This window comes from Musca vetustissima, unplaced genomic scaffold (assembly GCF_032173495.1).
Source record: "Musca vetustissima isolate MV318-11 ecotype Yass unplaced genomic scaffold, APGP_CSIRO_Mvet_v1 utg115852, whole genome shotgun sequence".
In the NCBI taxonomy this organism is placed as follows: domain Eukaryota; kingdom Metazoa; phylum Arthropoda; class Insecta; order Diptera; family Muscidae; genus Musca; species Musca vetustissima.
Window position 1 is genome coordinate 15,477 of NW_026883089.1, and position 18,568 is coordinate 34,044.

At 35.8% G+C, this 18,568-nt stretch overlaps 1 protein-coding gene across 1 annotated transcript in view; it reads right to left on the reverse strand.

Annotated features, from left to right (window-relative positions):
- The window catches only part of LOC133329846 (LHFPL tetraspan subfamily member 3 protein-like), a 31,404-nt gene that overhangs the window by 1,448 nt on the left and 11,388 nt on the right, over window positions 1-18,568 (reverse strand). The window contains exons 2-4 of the mRNA XM_061538312.1: window positions 5,961-6,132; window positions 1,511-1,644; window positions 1,294-1,420 (exon numbers count right to left, since the gene is read on the reverse strand). Of these exons, the coding sequence (XP_061394296.1) occupies window positions 1,294-1,420; window positions 1,511-1,644; window positions 5,961-6,102 (403 nt within the window). The 5' untranslated portion in view covers window positions 6,103-6,132. The remainder of the gene's footprint in view (window positions 1-1,293; window positions 1,421-1,510; window positions 1,645-5,960; window positions 6,133-18,568) is intronic.

Below are 18,568 nucleotides of genomic sequence, written 5' to 3' on the forward strand. Positions count from 1 at the left end.
AGAAGAGCTGGAGGTCTTCTCATAGAAGAGCTGGAGGTGTTCTCATAGAAGAGCTGGAGGTCTTCTCATAGAAGAGCTGGAGGTCTTCTCGTAGAAGAGCTGGAGGTCTTCTCATAGAAGAGCAGGAGATCGTCTAATAGAACAGCAGGAGGTCTTCTCATAGAAGAGCAGAAAGTCGTAACATTAAAGAGCAAAATGTATTCTTCCCTTAGAAGAGCTAAATATCATCTCATAGAAGATGTAAATGTCTTTTTACAGAAGAATAACTGAAGGTCTTCCTATAGAGAGGTGAAGGTCTTCCTACAGAAGAGGTGAAAGTCTTCCCATAGAAGAGGTGAAGGTCTTCCCATAGATGAGGTGAAGGTCTTCTTACAGAATAGCTAAAGGTCTTCTCATAGAGTAGCTGAAGTTCTTCTCATAGAGGAGCTGAAGGTCTTCTATAAAAGACATTAAAAGACATTCACATTGAAGATCTGAAGGTCTTTTCATAGAGGAGAAGGTCTATTCATATAAGATCTGCAGGTCTTCCCATATAAGATCTGAAGGATTTCTCATAGGAGATCTGAAGATTTTCTCACAGAGGAGCTTAAGGTTTTCTCATAGAGGAGTTGAAGGACTTCTTATAGAAGGACATAAGGTCTTACCATAGAAGAGCAGATAGCCTTCTTCTGGAAAAACTGAAGGCATTCTTATAGAAGAGCTGAAGGTCTTGTCTTAGAGAAGAGTCTTCTCGTAGTCTTCGTTTTCTCATTAATGACCCGAAGGACTTCTTCCCATTGAAGTCTTGAAATTCTTTTCTGAAATGATCCGATTAAAAAGTATTTTTTAAAAAATAATAAGGGCTCTTCGAAGTTCGGATATAACCTAATGTTTACAAAGACATATATACATTTCTCAATTAACACAACCTTATGCAAATTCTGCGAAAACTTCAAGTTAATAACCTTAATGTAAGAAGTAAAAACAATAAGAAAACTTGACACAAAAACAACAACTTCTGGCTACGTGCCCATAAATGCTGAGATCACACATTATAGTAAATCGTAACCCAATTTAATGTGTTTGTCTTACAAACTTCATTTCTGTTTAATTTTCACTTCCAACAAAAAGAAACAAAACCAACAACATTTCCAGTAATAAAAGTAGGTCTTCTAAATGGAAATCAATCAATGTAAAAAACCCCAAATACATTCACAATTTGCTAATATCTCCATTATTCCAGCATGCAACTAATTTTACAATTGTCTCTATCGAACTGTCTACATATACACACACATACAGCTACATACATACCTGATATGATTTGCAACCAACCGCAAATGTGAAAGACTCGTGTCGATTTCATAAATATTACAAATATTAGGAAACATATCGTCAATAAGGCCAGAGCAACTGCAGCCGCCATAAATAGGGTAGCCAACTGGAAAAATGTTATAAAAAACGAAAGGAGTTATCAATTTGGTAATGGATGGATGTATAATGGTGTATACCATGAGAGACCAAGACTTACTTGAAATGAAAATGTGGGAACCTGTAATATATTTTCCCATTTGCGTTTACAATTGTCGAAAATTTCATCTTTCTGGCACATTTGCCACAGACCAATGCGACCAGCACTCTCATTATCGGGATCACCAATCCATTCTGAAAAAAATATTAATTATTAACAACATGCATAACAAAAAAATATCTATGCTGAATGGTACAGAATTTTAAGAAAATTTTAAAACAATAAAACTCAGGATAGGCTTAATAATTTGAAACTTAAAAAAAATCAAATATTAAAAAAATAATTAACTCCCTCGGAAAATATTACGATTAAAGGTTATGAACTTATTTTCTAGTGTAATATTCATATAATCCCTAGTAACTCCCGTAAAATCTTGAAATACAGTCTTTAGGTTCTGCTGGACCGAATTTGTATACATTCCAACCTAGAGAAACTGACAATTATTTTCGATGAAGTTTCCAACCTCATTTAGATCTATGTAATGTTGCAGATATAGATGTTGAAACATATGGCTAATGTATGACCTTCCAGTGTACTAAAATTAGGGTGGCATTGTTATATATGGGATATAAAATAAGAACATACACCTACAGCGAAAATGTTTCTCGAGGAGATTTTGTAATCCAAGGGGCACCTCAAATTATAATAAATAACAGCTTAAAATGCACAAAAGGATCATTTCTAGTAGGCAGATTTCCCAGGCCAGAAGGTATATAAAAGCGAACCTACTGATGGTTCACGCAGAAGGGGAAGGCCAAGAATACGATGGAAACATCAAGTCGAAGACAGCATTGCCGAAAATGGTATTTCAAATTGGAAAAACAGCGCAAATGACCGACGCGCCTGGAAATCTTTTATAAGCTGGGATTATGGAACGAAAGTTCTGTTACAAGCCAGCTAAGTAAGTAAGATTTCCTATCAAAATCCAATATCCAATCTTCATTCGCATAATCTAATCTCATGCTTCTATCTCTGTTCGTTCATCCCAATATCTTATTTTAGTTCCAGCCGAAGATAGGTTAATATAACGCAGGAAATGATCTATATAGATCCATGTTTTGAAATAACCACTATACAAAGGTCCCGCCCAATTTTCAATATTTTGAAGGTCTTAGTCGCATTTTCCAACCGCAGTGGTTGCAATTTTTCATTTCGTGTTCTTGGAGGGTTAACATATTTTACAGGTTTTAGTCGCATTTTCGCATCGAAATGACTGTAAGTTGACATTCATACAAAGATCCCGTTTTATTTTCAGTGCGTTGATTTTCCTAGTCCAGTTTTGACACATGAGTGCATGGTCCCGACCTTTTTAAGAATCTACGTTTTTTTTTTTTTGCTTTTTAATTATGTCGCCCAGTCTGAGTCCATTTGTCGGCACTGATCAATTTAACTGTCATATCTGCCTGTCCTTTATAAAAGGTTTATGAAAATGCTAAGTTCGACGTCTAAATGGACTCGGGGACTCATTTCACATTTTACGAGATTTATGACATTTCAAAATTGTTACAATTTGTGTGGGAGGTACCACAGGAGATTGATCCACACAGGCGATATTTTCACTAAATCGGTATTTCATATAAATATAAGGTTAAGCCAAGTTTGAACCTAACAGCATTAACCATTCGCATTTTTTGTATTTAAATATTAACAATCTGAAGAGGAGGTTCCATAAGGGGTGGCACAATAGGCCCATTTCCATTTAATGTCGGTTTCGTAAAAATATTACTATTACCATCGATCGATCACACCTTTTGTGGAGTAGGTGGATGGGTCCCATCATCGGACTTGATGGCCCACAGCACGTGCAAAGTTTGAATCAATTCGGATTCTCAACAACCTTTTTATAAAATTTCCTAATTATCCAAATTTTGAGACATTGTATGGGAGGTACTGGAAGAATTGCACCAATAGATTCCTTCTACAGATTAAACGTAGGTTTGCTTAAATAGTACGTTGTGCAAAATTTATCAGGCTGATCCAAATTTTGCACAATTCGCTTCGTATACGATTTACTAATTTTCAAAATTTGTATGAGAGTTTCCAGAAAGGGTGTCATAATCGGACATCAATGTGATACTATTTTGTTTTGATATTTTTCTGAAATTTTTTTATAATTTTGGACGGTAGGTATCGGAAGGAGTGGACCGACATTCCCTACCTTCCAACATGATTTAAATTTGGAAGAAAAAAATGGTATAAACTCGGTAACTCCATTCAAGAGTTAACGTGCCTAGGTTCTAGACAGGAAGACGTAAGGACAAACATTTTTAAAACGACTCCAAATATTTTGAAACGGACTTTTCCCAAAGAAAATTGGGGTCTATACCAGATATCTCGATGAAACACTTTTTTGTCGTGTCATATTCATGTAATTATTCATGTCTACATATAACACAAAAAAAAAGACTTTTTGGGGATGGACAACTCCTTCTGTTGTTCATCCCTCAGGGCGAGTACATTGAGAACCCAAAAGGAAATCATATGAGCGAAATTTTTAGAATAATTGAATGTCAAAAAAAAACTTGTCTTGTTTTATTTTGTTGACGGTTCAAGTATATATAGACGAAAAATGCAATAGGATTCAAAATAGAAGAAGCATATGTTTTACAAAAATATTCCTCATTTGACTGAAGACATCTCATCTCAAAAGTAAACCAGTGAGCGGAGCAGTATAGTCGGACGGGCCGACCATATTATACCCTACACAACTACCACGGAACTCTAACTTTTGCGTATGTTTATTTCGAGCCTGATTAATATTTCGTGATATTTGCACCCTCTTGACCGATTAGAGATCAAAAGCACCTCTTCCTTACACTGACATATTTTCCGAATATTACGAGTATTCTGTACAGCCCTTCTAATTACTTGTCCAGATTTACTTGTTGTGATTTTTGGTTTTGTGCCCAGTAGATCGATTCGAAAAAAAAAAAAATTAGTTGTGGGTCCACTTCATCCCAAAATTTAAATCTGATCATCACAGAAAATTATAGGCGTTGTCTTTGACCATACCTTAATCCACAAGGAAAATTTCAAAGCGATGAGCGCTATATTTCCCCCTTTATTGTGGTAATTTGTTACTAAATAATATATGAATACGTAAGCTCCTGAAATTATTTACCTTTAACTCCCACATCCGATTACATACGACAATATAATTGGTATCAATTTAAAGGTGAACCAATCCTCTTGGATATACTATCAACTTCTTGGGTCTATGTCCTTCAGGAGTAAATATATACGCTATAGAATACAAATTTTGTCATTTTTCACACAAAAGTCAGGGTCCATTTGACCCGCGAAATATTGACCGATCTTCATCAAAACAGACATGCTTATTCTTTGGCCCGATCCCCTTCTCCATGCAAAAATTCGCGATGTTTGGGCCATAATTGCGGCCTCTGGAGCGACCAGAAAAACCGACAAAAATTAAGTTTTTGGTCCTTTTCATCCCCTAAATATTAACCGGTCTTCATTGGGCAGAACCAATCCTACATGCAAAATTTCGTGAAGATTGGTCCATAACTGTGGCCTGTATCGTGTTTACAAATTATAATGGACAGACGGACGGACACACATGTCTAGATCGACTCAGCTAGTCGAGATATAACGATCGGTATACTTAAAAGTGGGTCTAGGACCAATATTTCGCGGTGTTAACCGGTCTTCAACATAGTTGTGCAGGGTATAAATATTTTTTTTAAATGTTTGTCCAAAAAAAAAATTTGTCGCGCCTTAACTCAGAAACTTATATACTCGCCAAGGACTTTAATTCCCAAAAGACAATGTCCTCACACCATACAATGAACTTCATTTTGTTGCATAGTGAAATTTGGTAGTTTGGTGAGGGGTGAAGACTAGTTATTGATTATTTTGTCAAAAAATGCTGAAATAAAACCTCCTAGATTTTCAGTCATTTAACAAAAAAAGATAGGAATTATCTTTGGTTAACCATTAACTTCATCATTATGTGACATAAGTGATTGTATATCTCCCATGGCGAAGATTAACGAATGACCCAGATAAGACATTAACAAATTTTGACAAATAACAACACAAACCGCGGTGCATAAAAATGACAAATTATTTCCTTATTTTTAAGATTGTTGTTGTTTTTTTCTCTTCACTCATTTATCAATTTGTTTCGCATTTATATAACATTTACTGTGATCTTTTTTAAATTTAGATTTCCGTACAAAAACCAACTCCTAACGGCTCGGACACCAACCAATCCATAAAACTGTAAAACGTGACAATTTCACAAAACGCTAATCGTTTGCACACAAAAATTCCAAAAGTTATGTGCAACAATGTATACAAAAAAAGAAAAATACATTTTAGAAATATTTGTCTGTTTAGATAAATGAAAACAATTGCAACAATCATATATATCGGTCATGTACAACAACAACACTGATAGAAGTAATACCAAGATGGCCAATCAATTTACCTGGTGTTACAAATGCCACAATACCAATAATGGCATAGCATATCGTAAATATGGCCCACAGCACGGCAATGGCTTTTGAGTTCCGGATATATTTCGTCGCATAGATTTGCGTCGTGTCCACGTATTCGATCTTTGTGCCCATTTTTGGTAATGCTCCACTATTCCAATTAAACTAGAACGACAACCTAAAAGAAGAGAGAGAAAATAATTAAATTAAGAACTTGTAAAGAAAAATAAAATTGAAGACGAAAAAGTTTAAAGAAGTGCTTATGTCCACTATTGTTGTTGGGCAAGAAACAGTTAATGACCTTTAAGTAGCTTAATTAAGTGCGGAGCTTTAAATGTCCGCTCAGTCAATGACATTAAATAATTATTTTGGTATAACATCGAAAGAGGAAAATATAAAATCTGACTGTAAATTTTAACATAGATTTTTATAGTCTACACCCTACGAGGGCTAGTGTATATATTTGTGGCATATTAATGTAAAATGCGATTATTTATTTATAATAAATTAATTTCACATTGAAATATTTGTTCCAGACTTAAATTAAGTTCGAAAGAATTGTTATTATTTAGAAAATGTATAAACCTCATATTATCCAAATTGTTTTAAACTTTACACATCGTAGTATTTTTATCACTCTTAGTTTTGAAGATGGGACTTTTCATTCTGGAAGCTCCCCTTTTGAAGTGTGATGTATATATTGCTCATTTTCGGCAAGACCGACATATATAAATGATGCGATATGTGTCTGCAAAAAAAAACATTTGCCGAAGAACGCTTCAAAAGCATTTTCTGCCGATGAAAGTCGTCGACAGTCACACCTTGAAGCTACATAGACAATCCCACGGCATCGAGTTCTACGATTTCGAATTGACCCGATACTACACGGCCAGTGGCTGCCACCCCAGTTATATCTGTTTTGAGAGAAACATATTCCGGAATGTTTGATCCGACAAAACCCTAGACCATGGTTCTGTTTGCTTGAACATCACTCACCACAAGCCTGTGTCGGTGAGAGGAAATGGGAATTAGGAAGTGAGCGACTTTCAGGAGCTATTCGAGTTTGGCTCGGTTGCGAGTCTACCGCAGTCTCCTCAAAAGGAACACAACCTGCAGCATTTAACACCATAAGTTCCAGTTCCTACTCGTGATTGTGAATCAGTTCTTAAAATTAGTTGCAACTGTCTTGGAGGAAAATATTTGAGATAGCGGATTTTATGAGTCCGAATGATATATTGATCGCGTTCTACTATGTTCAGAGAAAGTATCGAACCAGTAATGGAGATGAGGGTTAGCATTCCGATTGAGCCAGACTCTAGTGACCCATTCATGGAATGTTACAGTGTGGCACTGTCGAAGTTCAGGTTCATATATCACCGATAAAAATCTGTTAACCGCTAACATTAGATATATATAGAAGGCCCATGAAACCATGAATTTTGTTATACCGTCCAAGGTAATAACCAGAGGGAACAGGGCTGACAGAGCAAATTGATAGCTTCATGTTTCGCACGATGAATGAGGATACCCCCTCCAGAATAAGGGGGAAAGGTTGACTGGCAGCTTGTCTTTTCACTTGGATCAGACCATCTCCGTATAATTTTCTACAACAGCAGACCGCTTTATTAAATCATATTTCTTCTTTTATTTCTTCATCATCTTTCATTAAAAATAGAAAATCGAAATGGGTAGGAACCGGAATAAGCAAAAAGTGAGCAACGGTTAAGTCCCTCTAGAACCCTGGTAAGAAGGATGGTGATGACCTCAGTCCCATTTAACGACGAAATTGTGACTGATCAGATCTGCAGGTCATTTTAACCGATACGTTGTATAAAATCTCTTCCCGTCGAGGAGGCACACCCACAGTTTTCAATGCGTTATGTTGAAATTTTTAACCGTAGCGCTAAATCATCTAATGTGCTGTTTCCTAACGCTGACGTAGTAATGGTGAAACAGCTGGATGAGCCAGAAGTTGACTAAAGAATGCTAACAAAGGTGGCTAATACAGGACGATCCCACTTTGTCACCCATAGCGGCACACATTGAGGCATTGTTTCTCCACATCATTAGAGAAAGCTATCCAGTTTCTATCAGCATGGGTTCGGTAAGCAACACAGCACAACAACAGTGTTCCACGCCATCAGGACTGTTATTGGTAAGTGTGTTCCGCGAATATCTGTCAGAACGTAGCCTGAGAACTGCAACAGGGTGCCTCCTCATGACACCTCTCCACCATATACATGAGGAGACAAAGATTCTTCCCTTACTTCAACATAGCAATACGCCTTCGTTGGAGTAACTGCCTCAGTGCTTCAGAGAAAATCGTGATGTAGAGAGAGGTAGATACAACGTTAAAAAGTGAGCATCTAGATCAAAGTCCATATCGAGCAGGTCTGAAAAGCATTCACACTATTGTAGTTGCCGACGTGCTAATTGAATATAGTAAATTTCGTCGACGGAGCCTGAAGCGTGTTCAGCTGCATACACAAACTAAATTAATTTTGGCTCAGCTACGTCCAGTATAGTGTAGTCCTCTCGATTGCATTGACTTATTATAAGACTTAAGACCCACATTTTTATACAAAAGTACGGTATAACCAGTGAGCGGAGCAGTATAGTCGGACGGGGCCGACCATATGATACCCTACAAAACTTCCACGAAAACCTAACTTTGTGTGGTTCTATATTCTGAGCTTGGGCAATATTTCGCGGTATTTGCACCCTCTTGACCGACTAGAGGTTAACAAATATTACAAATATTCAGTTCACCCCTTCTAATTACTTGTCCAGATTCTCTTCACCGTGGGTTTGTTGTGATGTTCGGCTTTCAATCGACTCGAAAAAAACATAAACAAATTAAGTTTTCGGTCCAATTCATCCCAAATTATTATCTGATCATAATTGAAAATTATAGGCATTGTCCTTGACCATGCCTGGATCCTCATGAAAAATTTCTAAGCGATCAGCGCTAGTGGAAGTGATGCAAATGTGGTATAGGTTGGTAATGTGGTATAGTCACTTTTTTTGTAAACTTAAAATTTTAGAATAACTAAAACATGTTCTATAGTTTGCTGTTCTCAAAAAAAAAAGATAGCAATGACCTGTTTAATTTATTTAAATCACGTTGAGAATCAGTACCAAAAATAAAATTTTTCATGAAATTGACTTTTTTTCGGTTGAAGTTTAAAAATAATTTTTTGTTTTACGGATGTACTTTAATCGTTATTACTAAAGCATTAAAATAATCAGTATGAACTAAAAATCAAATAATATGCGCGATTGCACCACATAATCACCAATTTGGAAAAAAAAACTAGACATTTCTTCAGTAAACACAAGTGTAGGTAATGTGGTATACCTTGATTCTGCATGAAAAAAGGCCAGCACTAGACAAAATCTCATTACTATGTGAAACATTTGTACTCTACGAGGGTCTACCATGAATCACAAGGATGAAAAACAAAGGCTATGAGTTTTAAAAACTTCTCCATACAAAAATTAAATATTGACATGTGTAGACATTATTATATAATAAAAATTTAAGTTCCACTCAACGTATCCGTTAAAAATCTTAACAGACATAAATCTCGAGCTAATTCGCATTCATTAAAAACAATAAATTATATAAGATATCAATTGGAAGTGAAAATTATACTATACCACATTAACATCATGTGGTATACCACATTACCTGCACTTTTTTTAAAATAGTTTTTTATGGAATTTCTAATATTTTCTCAAATATCTCTTAAATTGTTAGAATAATATTATTTTCAAATTGATACATGGAAAGACAACACATGTAGCATGTTAAGTGCAAAATTTCAATTTAATCGGATAAAAAATAAAAATTTGGCAATCTAAAAACAAATGGGTATACCACATTTGCATCACATCCTATATATTTCCGCCCTCTAGTGATGTAATGGTTTACTAAATAATGTCTGAATATGTAAGCACCCGTAAATATTTAAGTGTAATACCCACATCCGAGTACATACGACAATATAATTGGCATCAATTTAAAGGTCAACAACTCCTCTTGGATATACTATCAATTTCTCGGGTCTATGTCCTTCAGGAGTGAATATATACGCCAAAGAATACAAATTTTGTAATTTTTCACACAAAAGTCACGGTCCATTTGACCCGCTAAATATTGACCAATCTTTATCAAAACAGGTATGCTTGTTCCTTGGCCCGACCCCCTTCTCCATGTAAAATTTCGCGATGTTCGGGCTACAATTGCGGCCTCTGGAGTGACCAGAAAAACAGACAAAAATAAAGTTTTTGGTCCATTTCATCAACTAAATATTAACTGATCTTTACCAAAAACAATAGGGGTCTTTATTGAGCAGAACCCATCCTACGTGCAAAATTTCGTGAAGATTGGTCCATAACTGTGGCCTGTATCGTGTTTACAAAATATAATGGACAGACGGACGGACGGACACACATGTCTAGATCGACTCAGCTAGTCGAGATATGACGATCGGCACTTAAAGGTGGGTCTAGGACCAATATTTCGCGGCGTTACAAACTCTTGGGGCTGCACAAAGCTATAATACCCTGACAACATAGTTGTGTAGGGTATAATAACCTTTGCGAAATGTCCAATCCCAAAGAACAATACACACCAAAATTTCCCAAAATTGGAAATTTCCTACATGTTTGCATTTTAAGATAGTTTTACAGTTCTTAATAAATCATAATCATAAAATTTCTGAAATTTTTTATACCCTTCACCACACTGTGTGGTATTATGTCTTTGTGCATATGTTTGTAACAGGCAAAAGGAAACGAGATAGGCACATGGTTCCTTTTGAGAATATGCATAGAATCACTTTCTGAGTCGATTTATGCAAGTCCGTCCGTCCGTCTGTAGATGTAAAATTGTAAACAAAGTACAGGTCGCATTTATAATCCGATTTGGATGAAATTTGGCACGTCGTTTATTTGGCCCAAGGACGAACCCTATTGAAATTGGGAAAAATCGGTTCAGATTTAGATATAGCTTTCATATATATTTTCGTCCGATTTAAGGTAAATGGGGCACCAAAGTCCCTCTATATCTTTCGATTTGCATAAAATTTGGCACAGAGTACTGAATTAGGTCCAGAATGATATGTGCCAAGTTTCGAGAAAGTCGGTTCAGATTTATATATAGCTCCCATATATACTTTCGTCCGATTTAATGTAAATGGGGCACCAAAGTCCCTCTATATCTTTCGATTTGCATGAAATTTGGCACAGAGTACTGAATTAGGTCCAGAATGATATGTGCCAAGTTTCGAGAAAGTCGGTTCAGATTTAGATATAGCTCCCATATATACTTTCGTCCGATTTAATGTAAATGGGGCACCAAAGTCCCTCTATATCTTTCGATTTGCATGAAATTTGGCACAGAGTACTGAATTAGGTCCAGAATGATATGTGCCAAGTTTCGAGAAAATCGGTTCAGATTTAGATATAGCTCCCATATATAGTTTCGTCCGATTTAAGGTAAATGGGGCACCAAAGTCTCCTATATCTTTCGATTTGCATGAAATTCGGCACAGCGTACTGAATTAAGTCTAGAATGATGTCTGCCTAATTTCGTGAAAATCGGTCCATATTTAGATGTAGCTCCCATATATAGTTTCTTCCGATTTCATGTAAATGGTGCACCAAAGTCCCTATATATCTTTCGAATTGTACGAAATTTGGCATGACGTATTGAATTGAGCGTAGAGCGATGTCTGCCAAGTTTCGTGAAAATCGGTTCAGATCTATATATATTTTTTTCGTCCGATATTATGTGCCAAAGTTCTTATGTTGCATAGCGTCCTGAATTTAGTCCAGAATTTTGTGTGTTCGTAAAAATCGGTTGGGATTTAGATATAGCTGATATGAAGTAATTCACGCACCAAGAAACCAATATATGGCTAATAGGAACTAAACGTACCGAAATTAGTATAACTTAACGTGTGACAAGTTTCGTTGAAGTCGTTTCATATTTGGGTATAGCTTCTATATATACTTTCGTCCGATTTTAAGTAAATTGTACATCAAACTCCTCATGTTTGTCAGATTGACATCAAATTGTGCACAACGTACAAAATTGAGCCTAGAATAACGTAGTTACGTTTTCTAGAAGTACAGACAAAGCCCAACGGATGACCTATTGATATTTGTTTGAAGTCGATTTTCATACTTTTGTCCCAAACGAATGACATGTTTATGGATAGATCTAGTCCGATTCACATTTAGATAAATATCACATATTTTATTTCATCCAATTTCATGTTAATAATGCTATTTAATATAACCATAGTGGTTGCAACCTCACATCACATATATTTCTGGTTATTATTATTACTTTTATAATTAATTTCTCAAAGTACATGTGTGTGTCTGAATATAACAATCATCTCTCTCACACACACAAATGCATTGTCATGCATTTAATTATGATTTCTTCAATCAATGAAAAGTTGTATTTCAAAAGGAATTTATAAAAATTTGCTTAACAAATAAGATAATGGTGTTGTAATTATTTTAATCACAGGATGAAAAGAGTTGAGTATTACAAAAAAAATAAATATATTGTTAATAATAAACAATAAAAGAAAACAATAAAAGTAATCATCCCATGAATGTTGCCACGAACTTTCACATAAAATTAATTTTTATTTTATGTGTGAGAAGCTATTCAATGCATTGTTTAGTTTCTTTGCCAGACAGTCATCAGTCAGTCATCTAGTCATTCATAATTAAATATGTTTATATAGCTGGTGGTTTTTTTTTTTTAATTTCGTTATGTGTTTAATAGGTGTGATTGAAAAAGAGAGTTATTAACATCGAATATAGTAAAATCTGCATCAATTCCCCAACTTTTTATTTACATAATGATTAATACCAAAAATTTGTCATTATATTTAATTAAACATTAATAATATCTATCTTAATAATAATATCTACTTATGTGTGCATTGTATTTTTATACATAAATTTAATAACACAATTATATTTGAAACATTTTTTTATCTTTCTACCCCAGTGCTGCTATCGCATGGTGAATAGTAAACTCGTTCTCTTTATACCCTTCACCACACTGTGGTACAGGGTATTATGTCTTTGTATATGCATAGAATCACTTTCTGAGTCGATTTATGCATGTCCGTCCGTCTGTCCATGTTAAATTGTAAACAAAGTACATGTCGCATTTATGATCCGATTTGGATGAAATTTGGAACAGCTCATTTGTTTGGCCCAAGGACGAACCCTATTGAAACTGGGAAAAATCGGATCAGATTTAGATATAGCTCCCATATATATTTTCGTCCGATTTAAGGAAAATGGCGAACCAAAGTTCCAATATATCTTTCGATTTGCACGAAATTTAGCACAACGTGATGAATAAGGTCTAGAATGGTGGGTACAAAATTTCGTGAAAATCGGTTCAGATTTAGATATAACTTCCATATACAGCTTCGCCCGATTTTAGGTAAATAGTCCACTAAAGTCCCTGGAAATCTTTTGATTTGCACGAAATTTGGTCTAGAATTATGTCTGCCAAGTTTCGTGAAAATCGGTTCAGATTTAGATATAGCTCCCATATATATTTTCGTCGTTCGTTTAATGTAAATGGTGCACCAAAGTCCCTATATATCTTTCGATTTGCACGAAATTTGGCACAGCGTAATGAATTAGGTCTAGAATGATGTTTGCAAAGTTTCGTGAAAATCGGTTCAGATTTAAATTTAGCTCCCATATATATTTTCGTCCGATTTAATGTAAATGGTGCACCAAAGTCCCTATATATCTTTCGATTTGCACGAAATTTGGCACAGCATAATGAACTAGGTATAGAATGATGTGTGTTAAGTTTCGTGGAAATCGGTTCAAATTTAGATATAGCTCCAATACATATTTTCGTCCGATTTAATGTAAATGGTGCACCAAAGTCCCTACATATCTTTCGATTTGCACGAAATTTGGCAAAGCATAATGAATTAGGTCTAGAATGATGTGTGCAAAGTTTCGTGAAAATCGGTTCAGATTTAAATATAGTTCCCATATATATTTTCGTCCGATCTAATGTAAATGGTCCACCAAAGTCCCTATATATCGTATTGAATTAGGCCTAGAATGATGTGTGTTAAGTTTCCTGAAATCGGTTCAGATTTAGATATAGCTTCTATATCGGTTGCAGAATGAAATGTTTATGGATCCCATTTCCTTCCTTTTAAAAATGTGACGTCTGTTAGGATTCATCTGTTGAATATACCCAAAGTGGTGAAGGGTATCATATAGTCGGCCCCGTCCGACTTTATTACTTTCCTTACTGGTTTTTTCTTGAAGCATTGCAGTTCATCTCACTTCTACTTTTTGAGAACTTTTTGAGCACCCCTGCTCTACACCCAAGCAAATAACCGTAACTTTCCATTCTCAACTCTCATTCTTTATTAAACTTATTATGAAAACAATTGTTTATAAGGTCTTTTTCTCAACATTGTTATTTTAATTGTCAGCCAAACCACATTCTTGACCAGGCACTCCCACAATGGACAACAACCACGTAATGAAAACACTAACAATTTCCATAATTAAAAATAAGACAACAATTAAAATTCTATTCAAAAATGTTGACATTTTAATAAATAACTGTTAATAACTACTAGGAAAAAATAAAGAACTAACCAAAAAGGGGAAAAATGATTTATTTTCCACACAAGAGGGAAAATTGGTTGTGAGCGAAAAGGTATGTCGATTATAAAAAAGCTGATGAAGAAGGTTTCTAAGACGGGGAACTCTTTTATAGATGAACTGAAGAAGAATGTATTATAAAAATCGCAAAACTAACTATGCGTGTCTACTATGTACAACGGGACGAAGAAGAATGAGCACGAGAGCTCCCATATACACATCTGAACTGAACTGTCGGGCGCCATTTGACATTTCCTTTGGAAAGTTAATTTGCTTTTTCATTTTACAACTTTCGATGTGGATGATCATGACAAGAATGTTCAATAGACATTAATCTGTACTGTGATGAAGCAATATCCTATCCTGCATCCATCAAAAACCACGACGTGACCCACACTCGTTCAAAGGCCGTCCAAAACGGCCGTCATTATCGGGGATTTCTACCACCAGCGTACATGACATGACATGATCAAAACCATGCGTGTTCTGATTAGTGCAAATATATTCAGAAATTCCAAATCATCGGATGAGTTAGCGAATCATAAATATATACGTATGATCCTGGAACAAAACAGCAATCGAGCGTGTGGGTCTTCAAAGATGAACCAAATTCAAGGAAAGTTATTTGTGCGACAAGAACTTCGAAGCAAATGTTCGTCTGGTTGCTCAGATGACTGTTTCACTTGAGCAACGTAGGATGGTCAATTCTGAGTGACACATCACACTGCGAGTTCTTATATTAGCGCATTTTGACCATCTGGTCTGCTGCCCAATGGTTTTTCGCCTTAAAAATATTATAAATCATTCTGGATAATCCTTTAAAAAATTTTTTTCTTCCCATCAAGAACGCAGGATACTCAAAAATGTTTAAGAAAATATTTTCTACTCACTAAGAATTCGAAATGTAAAAAAATCCTTAGAGTCGTCAACATATCGAAAATGCGATCTTCAATATAAAACATGCTAGATGCAGTAGAAATATATTTCCAAAATTTCGAGCTCCGTCTTAAATACTGCGAGATCTATCGGGATTTTAACAGACGACGGAGGATCACTTTTATAGTTGACAACTGAAAATGTGGTCCATTACAAATGTACGAACGAGGAAGAATGTGATTAATAGATCAATTAGTTCTCTATAGAAAGTTGGTAGTTAATGAAATGAATTCTTGAAAGGTATTTAAAACAAGTCAGCGGAGCAGTATAGTCGGACGGGGCCGACCATATGACACCCTACACAACTCCCACGAAAATGTAAATTTCTGGGGTTGTATATATAAAACAAGTCAGCGGAGCCGTATAGTCGGACGGGGCCGACCATATGACACCCTACACAACTCCCACGAAAATGTAAATTTCTGGGGTTGTATATTCTGAGCCTGGGAAATATTTCTTTGTAGATTATAGTTCAACACCTCCACATTCTAACCCTGGCATATTTTCCAAATATTGTTTTCCGAGGTGAATATTTACGCCATAAAATAAAAATTTTATCAATTTGGGCTTTGGTTGATTTGACCCTCAGAATATTTGATGGCCGGTCAATAAACAGCCGTTCTAAGTATTTGGTCCGATCCCCTTCACAGTGTAAAATATGTAACGTTCTGCATACAATAATGACCTCTAGAGAGACTAGAAAATCGGACAAAAATAAAGTTTTTGGTTCTTTGCATCCCCTAAATATCATTCTCAACAACACCGAAAATTATATGCGTCATCCTTGACATTAACAAGAACTTCATGTACAATTTCAAAGCGGTCAGTGCGACATTTCTGCCCTCTAGCGGGGTAATAGTAATTCTAAACAATATCATAACACATAGACATCTTAAAATATTTACGTATAACTCCCACATCCGAGTACATACAACAATAAAGTTGGTATCAATTTAAAGGATATATTCTATAAACTTCTCGAGTCTATGACCCTCGGAAGTAAATATTTTCACCATAGAATATAAATTTTGTCATTTTTTACAAATCCGCTAAATACTGACCGATCATCATCAGAACTGTCATGCTTATTCTAAGGCCAGACCCTTCGATCTGTCATATTTGTGGCCTCTAGAGCGACCAGAAAAAAGGCCAAAAATAAAGTTTTTGGTCCATTTCATCCCCTAAATATTAACTGATCATTACCAAAAAAATAGGGGTCTTCTTTGACCAGAACCCATCCCAATTGGTCCATAACAGTGGATTGTATCGTATTGCACAAAGCTATAATATCCTGACTACATAGTTGTGCAGTGTATAAAATTCCAATATTCAATGAAATCGACTTTCCTCCACAAATCCAGTTCACACACACAAAGCAGCATTCCCAATGAGTCATTCGGAAAATTTGTCAAAATTTCTATGAAAAAAAAAACTATGAATGAAATCGCATACAACAACAAATCTGCGAACAGACCATAATCAATTATTGAAAACCAATAAGATATGATCTGCAAATATGGAATATAAAAACAAAACGAAATAAAAATTGTGTTTCTATTACGACAACTAAAGCCATGTTGTAGACACAACAATTTTTAACTTCGAGCATCTCCCCAAGTTATGGCTGTCGCCATAAGCCATTGAAACAAGAAATGTATAGACATTTTTGTGTGTTACTTTAGTTTATATCTCTTTCTCATTTTGCCTTAAGTTTTTCCAATTGTGCCACATTCAGATGCTGGCAGACAACAAAAACAACCAATCTCCCCACCCAGCCCAGTACCGAATGATCGATTATGGCAAAAGAAAACTGGACATACAACAACCCAAAGGCAAATATTGTATGAGCGATCATAACACAAAGTAAGTCTTGGAGTTTCCATTGAAATCATAACTTTTCTTGGACGTTGGCCGGCTGTTTGTTTGGTTGGCTAGCTAGCTTATGGCCATAAACGATACTCATTTGCGGTGGTGTAGCATGTAATCGAGTACGTACATCCATCCAACACAATGGAAAGGCATCTTTATGTGGCAGACACACGTATTGAACTGTACGACATACAACGTCTATGGGTTGTCTGTCTTTACCCGGAGAGACAAACATGGAAAAAGCCGGTAATTTATAAAAAAACAACAAAACTTTACATTGCATGTAAATAAAATTAATTTCACTTCATGTGTTCGTTGCTCAATAGCTGACTGATGAAGGAGATAAGGGGGAGGGTATTCACATTTACAATTTTACAAATGTAGGTAGGTATATTCTGATCTTCATCTTTATTGGCGGTAATATTTTTGCATATCCATGATCGGATGATGGTTGTTTTTGTATTCCAACTGCCGATTAGTTTTCATCTCTGTTTCGAACAACTCTCCATCGATGAGAAAACCCTTTATTTGTATTTAGAAAAATTGGAAGCCGGATTACCTTTCTTAATGATTAGAGATTCCGTGTTGGAATAGTATGGGATTGCTAGAAAATGAAGGAATTCTCTATAGAGAGTTGTTACAGGGAATAGAAGAAGAATGTTTCTATATGACATCATAGGTTCTATAGTCGAGCTGAAGAAAACCTCAATAGACGAGCTAAGGGAGTCTCTATTTGTGAGCTGAAAGGAGTCTCTATAAACGTAGTGAAGGGGGTCTCCATAGACAAGCCTTAGGGAGTCTCTATAGACGAGCTGAATGGAGCCTCTATAGAATAGCTGAATGAAGTCTATATAGACGAGCTGAAGGAAGTCTCTATAGACGAACTAGAGGATTTCTTTATAGGAGAGCCTTAGTGAGTCTCTATAGACGAGCTGAAGCAGGGAGTCTCTATAGACGAGCTGAAGCAGGGAGTCTCTATAGACGAGCTGAAGCAGGGAGTCTCTATAGACGAGCTGAAACAGGGAGTCTCTATAGACGAGGTGAAACAGGGAGTCTCTATAGACGAGCTGAAACAGGGAGTCTCTATAGACGAGGTGAAACAGGGAGT